This window comes from Natator depressus, chromosome 1, assembly GCF_965152275.1.
Source record: "Natator depressus isolate rNatDep1 chromosome 1, rNatDep2.hap1, whole genome shotgun sequence".
Taxonomy (NCBI): domain Eukaryota; kingdom Metazoa; phylum Chordata; order Testudines; family Cheloniidae; genus Natator; species Natator depressus.
Window position 1 is genome coordinate 230363764 of NC_134234.1, and position 16937 is coordinate 230380700.

The 16937-nt window shown below is 38.4% G+C and overlaps 1 protein-coding gene across 11 annotated transcripts in view; it reads right to left on the reverse strand.

The window, feature by feature from the left end:
• Positions 1-16937, reverse strand: part of C2CD5 (C2 calcium dependent domain containing 5) — a 128291-nt gene that overhangs the window by 55635 nt on the left and 55719 nt on the right. For all 11 annotated transcript variants that reach the window (XM_074937607.1, XM_074937613.1, XM_074937622.1 and 8 more), the window contains one exon: positions 2856-2970. In XM_074937607.1, coding sequence (XP_074793708.1) covers positions 2856-2970 — 115 coding nt within the window. The remainder of the gene's footprint in view (positions 1-2855; positions 2971-16937) is intronic.

Here is a 16937-nt window from a genome sequence, read left to right on the forward strand (position 1 = left end):
TACTCAAGTCCTTCCTGTTTAAGGCATGGAAACAGGTTGAAATGAAAATCAGCAGAGGACCCCTATCTAATTCTTCCACCATTAGTGAACAAGTATTATCAACTCAAAATCCTACCAACGAAGTGTAAAATATACTATTAACTGATTTATGAATTTATGAATAATTTTATGAATTTATAAATTTATGAATAGTATGTATTTATTCATAAATTTTATTATGAATTATGTTAAGTATTAACAAAGAAAATATAATAGAACTGAACTAGTCATATTATTTATCGGAAGACTAATCAAGATGAACAGATTTCCATTTTCACGACAAGCCCTACTTTACCACAGCATGGAGAATTTTACTCCCAAAGGCTGAATCTGAAGAAAAGGAAAGCTTGTGAAAGTTAAAGATGTTTGTTTCTTCAGCCAGCACACTAGTCCCCTTAGCATACAATGGGGCCACGGACCTGGTGGAAACTACCATGATGCTTTCAGACTGTCCATGTCTGCTCATCTTATATACTGCAGCGATGCTTGCATCCTGTTACCCATCTTGTGAAGGTGCTCTTTGGATGCCTTCTTCCTTTTGCAGCTTACCATTGTCACTGCAAATAGAGACTGATTTTCCATCTGGTTTTGTTCTTTAAGGGCAAAATCTTAAACATTGCTTATTCCTTCCGGTGGCTAGGATGGGATCAAATGGATGGTAGGATTACTTCTTGAGATCTATGCATCATCAGCAGGAAAGTCTAAGGACAGCTTCATCCATATAAATATACAATATAGTTCCTCTGTGGAGGGGATACTTAGTTCCAAGATCATCATAGCCAAGGCAACAGCTATTTGGAAGGTCAACTTAAGAGCCAGAACATAGAAAGATAGTTCAAATAGACCACTGAGAAGAGTTTGTCAAACAATGCTGCAACTCCACATTAGACATGGATGAATAGGCAGGTTACAGAAGCACTGAGGCACATCTACTAAAAGGATGTCAAAACATCACAAATATTTTGAGATTACTGGGGCTTGGGTCAGGTTTTAAAAAAAAAACAAAAAAAACCTAACAGTAGAACTATGGTGCTGACTTGAGTTGGGGGGAAAAGAAAAACCCCCAGCACAAGTGCTCATCTAAAAGTGCTCTTTCCTGTGCGACTTTTAATGAAAATGTTCAAACTTAGTTTACCATTGAAAAATTCTTGTCAAATATCTTTATTCTCTGACCTAGTAATTGAACTGAAGTGAAAATTCTGACCCTGATGTTTTGAGGAGGTGAAAGTTTCAATTCTAGTCAACCCAGGTTCATAATTATCCAATTGAAAACCTCCACTTTGAGACTCTATTCTCCCTTGGTTTCTTTTTAGCTTTGTCACTTAGCTCTTACGTTTAGGATCCCTTTTAAATGTACTTTTATTTAGATGTTTGGTTCTGCCATACTGAATAGCACTTGAGCCATCTCCACGTGTGTTTTGCTCCTATTCCTTTTCGCCTGCCCAATGATACTGCTTTAACAATGTGTGGAATTACTAATATATTTGTCTTGGACTAGGAAGGCCACCTGAAACTGAGCCAGACAAGAGAGTCCTTGGTGCTTGAATGTCTAAGGAACCTATGTAGACCTCTCAGCCCATCAAGCTCACATGTATCTGGTAATTTTCCCTCTGTGGTATTATGAAGGTGATGCCAATCATCAGCTCTTTCTGATTTCCCTTGGGAGAAGGTGGGGCTCTTCTCCTTGATCCTCTGTAACTGATTCCACTTGAATATCCTGGTATTTGGCTGATAGCAGGATTTCTGTTCAGGTTACTTTCTGGAGCTGGAGTGGGATGTGACCTTCAGTGGACTAGGGAGGCTGGAAGTAGATACAAGGGTTCCATATTGTTCTCCCCAATGTTGTGATAAATCACTTAAATACAGAAGGTAGGTGAGATATTCTTACCCTTCAAAGTGTGGGATAAGTCAGTACAGTTCTGGCTTCTAGCTGAAATGGCTGTATGTTGTTATATTTTCAAATAAATTGGGCTACTCTGTTTCTGTGTCCCTTGAATTCCAGATGGATGGAGACAGCCTAGCAAAGCTATTGGAGCCATAGCAGTTGAACCTAACTTCTCTCTATGGCTCAATCTCTGAGAGGCCCACCTGTCTTTGCCATTTTGGGGAATGTTAGACTTGTGGAATGAAGCCACTACTATGACCAGATTAATGTCTTTGTCCAGGAAAGTCCTGCTACTGTATCACAGGAGTGGAAAAATGCAATCCCTCAAATTTTGGCCCAAAAGGCTACACACATTATTTTCTCTGTGAGGTACTGGAAGAGAAAAATCATAGTCAGTACATCCCAAAGAGAGATTCAGGACAGGAACACTCAGCCGGCAGTACTCTGGCTCTAGGAGGCAAGATTATCTGGCTCAATTTACAAGCAATGCCTAGAGAAAGACCCCCTGCTTCCATGCCTTAAAAGTGTGTTTTACTTCTGAACTATCAATCATTCCTTGACAATAAAGTATAACTATAAAACATATTTAAGTAAAATGTCCAGGCATTCTAGCAGATAAGATTTAGTGAACTTGAGAATTAGACAAGTTAACATTAACTGTCAAAAGCAAATACGTAGATTTAAAGTCTAGCAGTAGCATGCTAAGGAATAGTTATGACAATGGCTACAGAATTAATTCTGAAAAACATGTGAAGACACAGCTGTTTATCCCAAGTTTGAAACCTAAGATGAAAGATATTTTAGTAAACTCTTCAAAGCTGGTATGCTACACACTATCAACGTCTGTCTTGCACTCTCTATCCCCATTTTTAAGAAGATAGTACAGGAATATTTTCTATGGCATTTAGAAAATCAAATCATCATGATTTACCAAATGCTAGTTGATTCACTGTAGCCCACTACAGCATGACAACCCAATGCCTTGGCATGGGATTTTATCTCTTGTCTGATTTCCGCCCACCACGCATCTCGTGTCTCTGGTTCATCTGAAAGACAACAAGGGTATAAATCAGTTCACTATTCTGCAGCACATCAATTGAAAGTAGTATGTGATTAAACTTTAAACCATCTATTAAGTGCTGTTTTAAAATTCTTAAATTTGTTGTAATAGGAGTTGCAACCTTGAATTTTTCCCCCTACCTATTTTGTCCTTTTCCCAATTAGCAAACAATATTTCTTCTTCATGTTGTTTATTGAGCAATAACAAAACACTGGCCGTGTTCCATTTATTTCCTTGTTTCTCACCAGTGGAAATAGGATGTGTTAGATTAGCTGTGTTCTTGTTGCTGTCCCTGCAGCAGCAGAAACCAAAATGTTGTAGCCTCTGCTCCAAATTTTATTCACTCAAAGGTCACATTATTAACTTGCCAAGAGCCTGAGGGCTGCACAAAATTTGCATAAAGTGATGTAGATTTTACCTAATAAGTACCCTCATCTTTAATACAGAGCTGCAGCTTGTGAAAACAAAATTATTGTATTTTATCTTGCTGCAAGAAGATTTCTCTCTTTTGAACACATCTCCATATTAAAGAGTATGTCACAGGCCAACACAAAGCTTTGCAGTCCACATCTCACCTGCATTTTCAGTACCTCTGTGCTAAGGAAACTGGGTATGTTTTAAACTCTTATTTCTCAAAAACTATTTATTTAGAATCCAGATGTTATTAACCAGATTAATTTTATTAATTAATTTATAATATGGTACAGTCAAAGAATTTTAAAAAAAGACCATCTACACTTCCTGAATACTTCTTATATTAGACAATCAACTGCAGTAATAAGTGTTACCAAAAAGCTTTTGAGTAACATTCATTTACTTTAAATAGCAAAACAATTACTTTTTAAACAAGACTCTAATCCTGCAAACCCTCTACATGTGGAATCAATAGGAGTTCTGGTAGAGGTTCTGCAACATTGGTCCCTGTTCTTTCAAGACCGCATTGCTATATCTGCAGCACCTATAACTAAAAGTCATTTAAATTTTTGATAAACAAAATATGATTAATAAATCACTAAATACACAGATGCTGCATAGGAATCTGCCTACGTGGACCCTTCTGATTACAGAGTCCCACTGAAGTAAATGGAACTTTGCACAGGCACAAGCACTTGCCTATACAGATCTCTTTGCAGGATTAGGGCCCAAAATACCAGTTCCAAAATCTGTGCCATACTGGGATCTGGCCAGGTAAATGTTTTACTACAAGTGAAGCATGGTGAATATTTGCATATACGGTATGCAATACCCATACATCACATATTAGGCCCATGATTGGACTGAGATTCAACATAAACGCACAAAGTTAAAAAGGCAGCTGCTTGGAAATTTGTGAATTAAATCCAAAATACTATTGTGCAAAATGTATTTCTTTTAAAAATACACTTCAGCTTTTGTTTTAGAATCAGACTTCTGCAGATCTAAAATAGAAACTAACAATTATTTCTTCTATAAAAAAAGCTTTAAAGGATATTTCTGGGGGGGGAAATACAGTGTATTTTGCTGAGGCTTACATCATGCTCTCCAATTATTCCTGACTTTCAACGCTTGCATCCATCACATTGTAACAACTCTGCAAGCTTCCTCAGAGGAAAGAAAAATGTTAAACAGCAAAAAACTACAGGGAAATCTTATAGTGGAGTGAGTGAGTGAGTGTATGTATGTAAAATAAATATATATTATACACACACACACACAAATTTCACTCTTCATAGGAATTCACTACAGTCAGAACTGCAATTTACACGCTGAAGGAATTTGTTACTTTCATTGACAATGATATATCAAGTTTCATTACACCAAGTTTACTATTAGCGGGTTCCATTTTGTTTACTAATAAAACCCCACATACTGTTCTTAGTGTATTTCTCTTTGCAATCATAGAAGTGAATACACTGGTTATACACTTTCAGCGACATCAGTGTACCTTTTTATGCTCTCACTAGTGGGAATGTTATATCATTATTAAAAGCTATTTTGACTGCAAGTTTGAACACAGAAAACCTGGGTCACACTGAGGAATTGCACCCAAACCCTCAATGAGGTCCCATGCTTTTCACCTGTCAGAAGCTGGGAACACTAGAGAGGTAGTCAGAGGTGAAAGTAAGCCGGTCCGGTCCGGTGTGCCGGCAAGAGCTGGTACAGTGCTGACCATACCCGCTTCCCCAGGCCAGTGATTTAAAGGGCCTGGGGCTCCCAGCTCTCTGCCTGAGCCCCGCTGCCGAAGCCCTGGGGTAGCATTGGCGGTACGGGACTCCAGCGGTGATTTAAAGGACATGGGGCTCCCAGCCGCTGCTATCACAGCGGAGCCCTAGACCCTTTAAATCGCTGCCCAAGCCCCAGGGCTCCCAGCCGCCTCCACAGTAGGTAGCTCTGGCAGTGATTTAAAGGGCTCAGGGCTCCCAGATGCTGCTACCGTAGCTGGAGCCCCGGGCCCTTTAAATAGAGATTTAAAGGGCCCAGGAATTTAACCGTCTCGCCTCTTCCAGTTGAGGCCCTCCCCCCTTCCGGTTGAGGCCCCGCCCCACTGCTCAGGATTCCGGCACAGCGGTAAGTCCTTTAAGTTAAGTTTACCCCTGGAGGTAGACCTTTCAAACTCTAGGGAAAGTGCTACAAATGCCAGCCAAATGGGAGACAGTTAGAAAAGAAAAAGCAACAAACACATCCCTAACTCTCTCTGGCTTGAGGGATATTCCCAGTGATGCAAGTGCCAGAGGTAGTAAAAACGGGACCCATCTTCCCAAACCCAATCAAGACAAGTAATTCAATTATTAATGTGTATGTCTATTACATAACTAAGTTTACTAATGTTGTAGTTTATAACAAGTCAAGAGCCCAGTGCAACTAAAGCACCTACATTAGCTACTCACTATACTTCCTGATCAGTTAGAGTGGGCAACAGGTATATAGGTAGGCTCATTTGATGAAACAGTCCTCCAATACATTATGACTTTGCAAGAGAAACATTTGCAAAAAAGGCGGGGGGGGGGGGAGGGGGAGGGAAGGGGCGCCTAGAATCTCATGATCCTAGTATGTTCCTTTTTGCAGCCGTGCATAAAGAGTTTGATACAAAAGGCTCTACTAGAATGCTGATCAGTTTCCCTCTGCAACCTTAAGTATGGAAAGTGTTACATTTTGGCAGCTACTGCTGCTGCTTACTCTCAGACAAAAAAAGAGCAAAAAAAAAGGGGGTGTGTGTGGAAACAAAGTATTGAACAGTCAGGAGAAAAAAAACAAACAGGGAAAGAAAAAGGTGAGAGAAGAAAGAGCAATACAAATGCAACCAGTAAGGTGACACAAACAAGGATGGGGCGGGAGTAAAACCAAAAGAGAAGGAGGTGGACAAAGAGAAACAGAAAAAGCAGAAATAATGACGGGTCCCCACATTGGTACCACACATCATTTTCCCCCATGGAGATTTTGGGCATGTGGATTACAAAGTTTAGGAGTGAGCTTCCTAAAAGATTACAAGGCAATTTTTCAACTCACTTCACCTTAAAATACTGTATATTATATGGGAGGAGGATGCAGTCCCAGCACCCGAGAGACTCACAGCTATTTTTTTTTAGCTGTGGGGTGCTCAGACAACATTTTACCCTTTTTTTTCCCCCCGGATTCTGGTCAACATGTCAGGAATAGTAAGATGTAAAGTAAATGCACTATAATCCACAGTAGGATAATAGGCCTGATCCCACTCCCGTTAAAGTCAAAGCTTTTTTCCCCATTACAGACAATGGGAAACAGGCCCAGGCCCAATACCATTGATAAAAGTCAACCTATTGCCATTGCACAAGATTAAAAAGAAATCCCACAGGAGCTATGTTTGTCAACAAGTGCACACAAATGAAGAGATTTTTATCATTTAAATGTAGGGCTATTTTTTTTTTCAAAATGTGGTAAGATAATGTGAACCAAGATAATTTATATATTTACAAATATATAAAACACTGTGTATTAACATTTAGTATACATAAACTTACCTTTGCATATTAAAATACAAAATGATTTTATACAATTAAAGTCAGACACCATGACATTGGAATAGTAATTGATACAAAACACTGAATGCAGTGCAATGTGTAGGCATTCATCTTTTTTGGACAAATATATTCACCACAAGCAGCCTTTTATTTTGACACATGAGCCACACAATTCCACATGAGGATGCCATTGTAGCATTTACAAGTTTAGTAAAGCTAAGGATTTACATAAACATTAAAGGAGTTAGGGGAAGCAGGATGGCATGTGTCCAGTACACTCCAAAAGGGTGTCTGTTTTGTTTTTGGCTAAAGCAAAAGCTTAAAGAACTAAGGGTTCGCAAAGCAGATTCAGCAGACAGTAGCCAGAAACGGTGGGTTTTTTGGCGCATGCTTGGATCAGGTGACAGTACAGACTGAAAACTATGGCAGCTCACTGAAATGGTTACAGAAAGTAATGGCCCTGAATTCTAGGTGAAAGCAAAGGCAAGCATACATAGCACTCCATCACAAGCTTTTCTAGCAAATCTATTAGATAGTTTAGCAAGGGTTTTCTAAAACTTTAATCAAAAGGTTTGCAAAAAATTCTATTGCTCTTAACTGCCCTTTATTGTAAGCCAGATATTGTCAATATTTAATTATTAAAGAACACATTTCTATTAATGTTTCAACATCAGCATGATGCCTATATCTAAGTGGAAGCACAAGCATATTGTTTCTAGAGCTGAAAGATCTGAAAAAATGATGTAAATGGGAAGGTATTCTTCATAGAGACAGTGCAAACTAAATCCTGCTCCAACTGAAAAGTCTAAAACTTACTGTTTATTTAACAGTTTTGGAAAGTAAAAACAAATGCATCACAACTGTGTTATAAAGTTATCTTGAGCCCCAAATGTTCTTTCCAATCAGTTCCAACTGCGGTCAATTTAGCTTTTGGTTCTTTACTTTAGAATGCAAGTTTGATCTCTGTTAGTTTGTGTATAGACACAGGACAAAATCCTGTCTCCACCTCCCTGGATGGAGAGCCCTAGACAGAGCAGAACTGTATAGTTCTACTGTTCTGGGGGGCAAGGGGGAGTATATTTCCAGACCCCAGATTCCTGGGGTCTTCCCTCCATGGGACCCGCATTTCTTTCCAGGGGTTAAATTAGACCAGGTCTCAGAGGCTTAGTGAGCCAATACTATTTTCTGGGAGCTGCCATCTTGCACTGGAGAATTTAAACTTTTTAAAGAAAATTAAGTCTGTAAATCCTTAAATTGCAAATATAGCCATCAAAATATCAACTGAATGTAAACTGATGCAGAGATGTCTGGGCAGAATCTGCAGACAACCTTAAATAGCAGCTCTATAAAGTATCAACTGCTGCAGTTAATTTCAACTGTGTATTAACACTGAAGTCTAATAATGAAAATTTAGAATGTCAGCATTAAGAAAGGAGAAGAACAATCCTATTATGAAGAATTTTCACAATCTACTGAGAGTGGCATTTCTTGATGATGTCTCAAAAGAGTGGAGCTTGGAAGAGTAATTATATCTTTCAAAATCAACCTCTGGATCTTTCATTATGCAGATCCACCACCATATACCTTGTGGGGCAGGGATTAGTAGCAGTGAGGGCTACTGTAACCTCAAAATTGTAGGGGTGGACAGAGTGGCTCTCTTCTGCACTGTAACTTGAACTCCCTTGCCCCCACCTCTCAGAACTTCTTTCTGCCAAATGCTTCTAACCGGGCTTGAGAGTGAAGAGTAGAGGTGTGGAGGAAGAGATCCTGCCTCTAGAGTATGGTCCAGATAAAAGCATGATCACTCCTTTTTCCACTGATGGTAGCAGTTAGCTTATCTGTTGCTCTGGTACTGGAGAAGATTTCCAATACAATGCAATCGTGTATTTTGCAGTGTGCATTTTTGGGAAACAGACCTCTGTTTTGTTTACAGGAACACTCCTCTGGTCTCCAGCCCAAGAACAGATCTTAGGATCTTTTCTGACCCTCAGTGACCCTATGCACAACTAAGACTTTGTACTGTGATTCTAAAATCTTTTGATTACTAGACACTCACCATATGTAAAAAGGGCCCAACTCCTCCACATACACACACTCCCAAATTGGCCCTACCCACATACAGACAGACAGACAGAGGGTACCTTGAACTGAACCTACCGTAGAATGAGAGGAATCTAAAAACTTTCTAGACAGATTTTCTAATCCATCTCTGGTTTGAAAATCTCAGTCCATCACTAAAATTAAGAAGTGGGGATAAAAACATTGCTTCTGATGATAAAATTTCTTTATCCGGTTTCTGTAACTGATAAACCCAAACCACCTAGAATACACTAAAATAGCAAAACCAGTGTAAGCATACCAGCAAATGAAAAAGCTAAGAAAACGTAAAATGTTCATTTTCAAAGCTTACACAATAGACAAAATATTCAGTGCTCGACTAATGGTTTTGTGGTAGTGCTCTGCATTGCCATATGAGATCAAGCTGGATTCCCAGTCCTTCACTCCTCAAGCCACAAGTGCTACTAAGGCAAGAAATTCAACTCTCTTTCAGGAGGAATTTTGCAGAACAGCAACCTCTTCAACCAATTAAGAAGCAGCATTAAGAATATCAGATAACAATCCACTCAAGTCATCGTAGGCTAAAATTCTGATGGATGCAACACTTCTCTACAGTAGAGGGTGTGAAAACAATGAAAACAAGCTAGAGGGGAAGAATATTCAAGGGTCTACACACAGATACAGTAGTCGTCTAAAACAGGAAGGAGCAAACATAGTGCACCACCCCAAACACACACAACACACTGCTGAATTACCTTATTACATTCTAGACTTCTTGAATATCCATAACGTGCTACTACTCTGTAGGTGCAAATGTCCTATATTTGTAAACTGGTCAGAAGACAAACAGGAATTATTAAAAATAACTATGGATAAAGTGCACCCTAGGCATCTTCTCTGCTGGTTTTGACCTCACAGATCACCATGTTATACCGATGGCCTACAACAACTGAAGCGAGAGGGAAGAAAGCTACAATACCAATGGTGGAAATCCTATCTTGAATTGGATTGACTGCAACAAAGATTGTTTAAAATTTTTATGCTGTGATGGTCACGGAGAAACTATCCTTTGCATCCACAAAGTGTTTGAAAAATCCTGTGTTATTGGTGGTAGGCAGTTTAGTTAATGGCCTACAGCTGATTAGAATACCTTCCACAGCAAGCAAGTTTCTTCTCATTTTGCCAATGAAATCAGAACTTTCTATATCTACAGGAGCAGAGTACATGCTGGAAGGAACAAACACCAATTTTTCTCCAGTTGAGTTTTCACCCAGGTTTATTCACAGTAATAAATGGAAAGTGTTGGAAACACTTTGGCCATCAAATTGTGCTTGAAGCCCATGTCCTGAACTGGGTCCATTGATAGAGTTTGTCAATACTCCATGAGGGAGGGTAGGCTGGATGCTTCCTATACTCAAGAAACTATTGCTTGACACAAAAAAGTTGGCCAACTATTGGCCTGTATCAATGCTGGCATTTTTGGTTGAGAGGTTAAGATTATTCAAAGTCCTGCAGTGAGCCACCTCTCACAGTGCCCAGTTGCCTCACATCTCCTTGACCCTTGTTAATCTGGTTACGGTACAGACAGTTCTTGTATCAATAGGAGGTGATCTCCTTCTGGTGATGGTTGAACATCAGGTATGTATCATACCTGGAGGTCCTGCAGGGTTCCAACTTGTCACCCCTTCTATTTTAACATGTGCCTGAAACTATTGGGAGGTTTAGTGAAGAGGCACTGATCACAGCATCTTCAGTATGATACAGCTTTCTCTCCCCAACTCCAGTGACCTAGCAGGAACAATCAATTGTACTGCTCAATGTCCAAGGGAGGCTGAAGTGTGAATGAAGGCCAGTTGGCTGAGATTCAGTCCACATAAGACTGTGGTGATTTTAATTGGTGAGGAGAAGCAACTAGAAAAGGATGGCAGGGATAATTTCCTTTGATTATGTCTGCCTTCTGTTGAGCAGGTTCACAATATAGGTCAGCTTAGAGCCCCAGTTGCTACTTGAAAGTCAGGCAGCTGCTACAGCCAAGTCAACTTTTCTCCTCCTACAGATCATTAAGAGGTTGCCTTTGTTTCTTCCAGATGCAGATCTTGCAACTACTTTCCATCCCTGTCATCTCAAGTTTAGATTACTGCAATAACTTTATATGGGGCTAAATCATCCAGAAACTGCAGCAGGTCCAGAATTCACTGGCTCACTTACTGGTATTAAACAGGTTGTCTTTTTGTGAACACATTAAACCTGTATTCTGAGCTGCACCAGCTGCCTGTTGGTCTCAAGTTTGATGTTTAGGGTTTTATGGGTTCATACCACAATCTTAAGTGGCCTACAACCAGGCCCTGATCCTGCAATGATTGATGTACATGCTTTGGTTTTTGCTCTGTGAATAGTCCCATTGACTTCAATGGGGATACTCACAGTGTATTACGTTGCGTGAAAGCCTTTAAAGGATGGGGTCTAAGATACCACCTCTTGCCCTGCTATGTCCTGCCATAATTGCATCAGGGAAGATGCCTGCAATGAAACTCCACTGGTATGACAGAGAGGGGATGGATGGCAGGGCATTTTCCATTAGGACCCCAAACCTTTGGAACTTCCTTCCCCTGTTGGTCTGTAAAAGCCCAAGCCTGTTAGCCTTTGGGTGTGCTGCAAGGCCTATGTTTTCTCTCACAATTATAAGGAGACAAGTGATGTATAGATCTGGGCAGCAGCGCTGTGAAAGGCTGATGAGGATTCTGTGAGGAAGTTAATTATTTTTGTTATATTTATGTTGTCGCTAGGTTAATTTATTTGATCTTGAGGTAACTGAAGTATGTGTATTTTTAAAAGACTGCCAAGCACACCCAGAGAACTGTGTGGGTGCTCATTTACAGTAGAATAATACAAATATAAATAAGCCAGTAAGTTAAATTAGCATTCCTTGAAGTTAGAGATGGTGAATTCTTACTTCACCATCCTCCTATTTATTTTAGGGGCTGCTGAACGAAAAGGAGATCATCTTCTAACCCTTGTCTGTATTACAATCCCTCTCCCTCTGCTATTTTTTACTGTTTAACTTTGTAAATTGTTTTGGGATTCATTCTGTAAGAAAGATGATATACAAAATAAAGCTGTGTTGAATTAAATTAAATGGGCATAGATACTACTTACTGAAATAGAATCACATTTCCTTTCAATTATTCATATTTTTTCATCTTACTGATCTCTCAAATGGATAACTGACACTCACAGGAAGTAAGTAATCGTTAGAACCAAAAACAAACTCAGAACAAGGGTGCACTTGTGAAACTTTGGAACATGCATACAGAAGTACAGCAAGTATTTTAAGAGTGGTAACCACCTACATGAAAAAGTTGGAGGCTTCAAAACAATAGTTCTGAAATTTAATTGGTATATAGTGATTTAGTCCTAAAAGCTAGAGTATTAGTAACTCTTTCGAAACAAATCGGGAAAATCCTCTATGCTATGCCTTAGGTGAATCAGAGCTAATCCCTTTTCACATAAATCAGACTTCATTTATGAATATCTGACAGACAGCTTGTGTTTAAAATAAAGCACCCGAGCTATTTAACATATTATTCAAAATAATTATCCCCCATCCTCAACTGAAACATTTAAGTCCCTGGGGAGAGAGTACATCACCCACATTTAAATCTTAAATCCTATTCAGTGCCTAGATACCAGAGTAATGGGTTCTTTTACAAATGTGACAGATTAGTTAGATAAAAAAGTGTTTAGAACAGGGGCCTAGTAGTTCTTATTGACAGGACTCTTTAATTCTAATTCCAGTTCTGTTACAGGTTTGCTCTGTGAGTTTCAGCAAATCACTTCTTTGTGCTTCAGTTTGCCCTAAAAAAAAACAAAAAACTACTACCTTACAAAGATGTTGATGGTCTTACTAAATGTTTGAAATGTGCTTTAAAAACCCTTGAGTGGAAGGAATTATAAAAATTCAAGTAATAGTATAAAGGACAACATTCAACACCTCATTTTTGTTTAATATGTCCCAAACTATTCAGGCAAACAGAACATCAGAAAGTTCTTTATAACATGTAGTACTGTATTAAAGAGAAACAGTATGCATAACTGAAAGTGCACCTACCTAATATATTTATTCCCAGACAAAAAACATTAACACAGAATTTGTTGAGAGTAAGTAACACTAATCTTTGGGTAAACTACATTCTAGGGATGTTGTAATTATTCCGAAAACCAGCTATTATAAACCTAGAAAATTCAGAATTAAGGTTAAGGGCAATATCATGTTTACTATTATGATCAAGGTATTTTTAGTATTTGTGGTCCCAGATCCGGTAAAAGTGATTTTTAAAGACACAGATTTTATATATATATTTCCTCTCAGGACATCACTACAGGGCAGTTAATGTTGTTTGAATGACTTAAGTGTGCATTTTTTATCTTAACATGTTCTGATTCCTTTAATTTCCTAGGTTTCTAATGTTTTGCTTTGGACATATTACAATGTCCCTATAATGTATTTTACCCATAAGTTACTGATACAAGATTTTTGTCAAGAATTTCCTACATTTTAAAAAAAATTATTAAAAATTCCAGTACAAAAACTACACAAGAAACCCAAAGAGAATGCTCTCATGCAATATTTCTAATGTTCTGAAGACAAGTAGTATCACCCTTACATTTTTGTTTGTTTGTTGTTGTTTTAAATTTTAAGGGCAAATTCACTAACACAGTGACTCAACCTTTCCAGACTACTGTTCCCCTTTCAGGAGTCTGATTTGTCTTCCATACCCCAAGTTTCATCTCACTTAAAAACTACTTGTTTATAAAAATCAGACATAAAAATACAGAAGTGTCACAGCACACTATTACTGAAAAATTGCTTACTTTCTCATGTTTACCATATAATTATAAAATAAATCAATGGAAATATAAATATTGTACTTACATTTCAGCATATAGTAGATAAAGCAACATAAGCAAGTCATTGTCTGTATGAAATTTTAATCTGTACTGACTTCTCTACTTTTTTTATGTAGCCTGTTGTAAAACTAGGCAAATATTTAGATAAGTTGATGTACCCGTGAAACACCTCTGAGTACACCCAGGGGAACACATACTCCAGGTTGAGAACCACCGCACTAGTACGCCAATGCAGTGCAAAGCAGCCAGAACCCACAAGCCATTTAAGATGGGCTTACTTTTGCTTTGCATTACCAGAGGAGCACAAAGTAGTCAAACCACGTGGTGAATCTGGTCTTGAAATTCACATACAGGTTTAGAGAACTGTGTTAGTGACACTGGTACTATATGAAGATGGGGGCAATGAAAAGCTCAGTTTCTTGAGTCCCATGCTTTACAGGAAGCTTCTGTGCTCTTAGTTCAGTTCCCTCAGCAGTGTTGTCTCAAACACAGAGCAACTCCAGCAGCAGTGCCACAGAGAGCTTTTTAAGCCAAATATCCGTGTTAGTATGCATGGAATCTTTAGAGAACAGTGACAGGCAGGCCAAGTAAATCTATCCATTAAGAACTCCTGACACATGTGGCCAGTATTTCTCATACCACTGAGTCATTACAACAAATAAATTGCTATAAGCAAATTGGGTGTAGAGGAAGCATGATAATTAGCTCAGTTACCGCTGATGACACAATGGCCCCAGTTAAGTCACCTTAGCTGTTGAACTGACCCTGTCTATATCCTATATAATCATAGTAATTAGATACAACCATCATTAATAACTTAGTTGAATTATAAGCTAATTTCTTCAAATACAATTCATACACAAAAAAGTTTGAGAGTCTGTATTATTCAATTGTTATTCTCATTTAGGACTAATAAAAGACTGACAGATGCCTAATTTCTTAAGGACCTAATTTAATCAATTTTAACTCAAACTAATTAATCCATTTACTTGTAAATTCCCAGAAAATTCATTCTGTATTGAAGGAGTAAGTGCTGCATACTTGCGGAGGATACAATATATTTTTCATACAAAACAAAGAAGTAGATTCTCTGTGTTAAGTGTAAACAGAACTCATCTTAAGCAATCAGCATCTCCATAATTTCTGCACTAATAGGTATTTGTCTTCTTGTAAACAAGACTGAGTTTAACAGCAGGCAAGTATGAAATATGGAGCTATAGTTCTATTAAGGGGTTCTAGAACTTATCATGGAGATTGCAAGTACCATAACCTAAAATAAAATTATAACCCTTCAATTCAAAAATTGGCCTCTGGGTTCATCCCTGATTGGGCTGCCTAATGCCTGACTCTCTCTCCAGCCTGAAACTCCAAAATGGTTTCTATTACTGTCTTACCCTAACTCCATATTCTAAGCTCCCCCTGCAGGTGCTCCTTGCATGCCACTTAAGCAGTTTTTGACCAGATGCTTAGATACCTAAGTGATAGACACCTTCTAAATACTTAAAATAGGTGATGGTTTTCACTGGTCATTGGTGTGACATCACAACTGTGAACTAACATACATTAACTTTAGAATTCTAAGCAGAATGTTGCAAATATCAAGGGGAAGACGACAGTTTGACTGTTGGCACTGAAAAAAAGACTGCCTCTAAGGCTCAACAGTTCATACATCAGCAACACGCTACAAATCACAAAAGATGTTCTACCTTAGCATTATACAACCAGGAATCACCTGGACAGAACAAAGTACGATTTAGTCTGTTTGGAAGTCATAAGTAATAAAAACAAATTCAAAGAGACAGTTCTCCATCAGTTGGCAACAGTTCAAGTAAATAATCTGTTTACAACATTGCCAGCTCTAACACAGGCAAGCAGTCTGCTAGTAAAATAATCCTACTTAATCTACATACTGGGGGTCTGACAGAAACCAGCATTAACTAGAATAAGCCAGTTACTGTTACCTATTTTAAAACAATCTAGCCCCAGTAATCCCAGCAATGCAGACATGAATAGATAGTCTTCTAATTTAGAGTTCAAGGAGACTGCTACAGGGTGTGATTGCAACAGTACTGAAGATAAAGACCCTCACCAAGATAAACAAGTAACAATTTTAAAAAGAGCATTGAAAGTATGTTTCATATATATGCACTTTTAAAATTCGACTTTCTGCTGATTAGAATAGCCCTTGCAGGTTTAAGGCAGAAATGTTACAATATTTTATTTGTAGCAATGAATGTCTAAAATGGTAATGATAATTGAATGACCAATATGTAATTTTTAAACGTTTACATTTGCAAACTTCAAAAAGCCAAAAAAACACTTGTTCTCAGTGGACCAGGTCCAAATTAAGTGCCAGACTTAAATATTAAGCTCTTTTTCATTTTTTCCAGACTTTCAGTTATTAACTTGATACTGCTGAAGGGCCCACACCTCTGCATCAAGATCCTCTAGCACAGGGGGGCCCAGATAATCTTCATCCAAGAATATTAAAGGAACTGGCACATGAAATTGCAAGCCCATATGCAAAAAATTTTAATGAATCTGTGAACTCAGGGGTTGTACCGTATGACTGGAGAACTGCTAACACAGTCCCTATTTTTAAGAAAGGGGAAAAAAAGCGATCCAGGTAACTACAGGCCTGTTAGTTTGACATCTGTAGTATGCAAGGTCTTGGAAAAATTTTTGAAGGAGAATGTAGTTAAAGACATTGAGATCAATGGTAATTGGGACAAAATACAACATGGTTTTACAAAAGATCATGTCAAACCAACCTGATCTCCTTCTTTGAGAAGGTAACAGGTTTTTTGACAAAGGAAATGCAGTGGATCTAATTCACTTCGATTTCAGTAAGGCATTTGATACGGTTCCACATGGGGAATTATTAGCTAAATTGGAAAAGATGGGGATCAATTTGAAAATTGAAAGGTGGATAAGGAACTGGTTAAAGGGGAGACAACAACGGGTCACCCTGAAAGGTGAACTGTCAGGCTGGAAGGAGGTTACTAGTGGA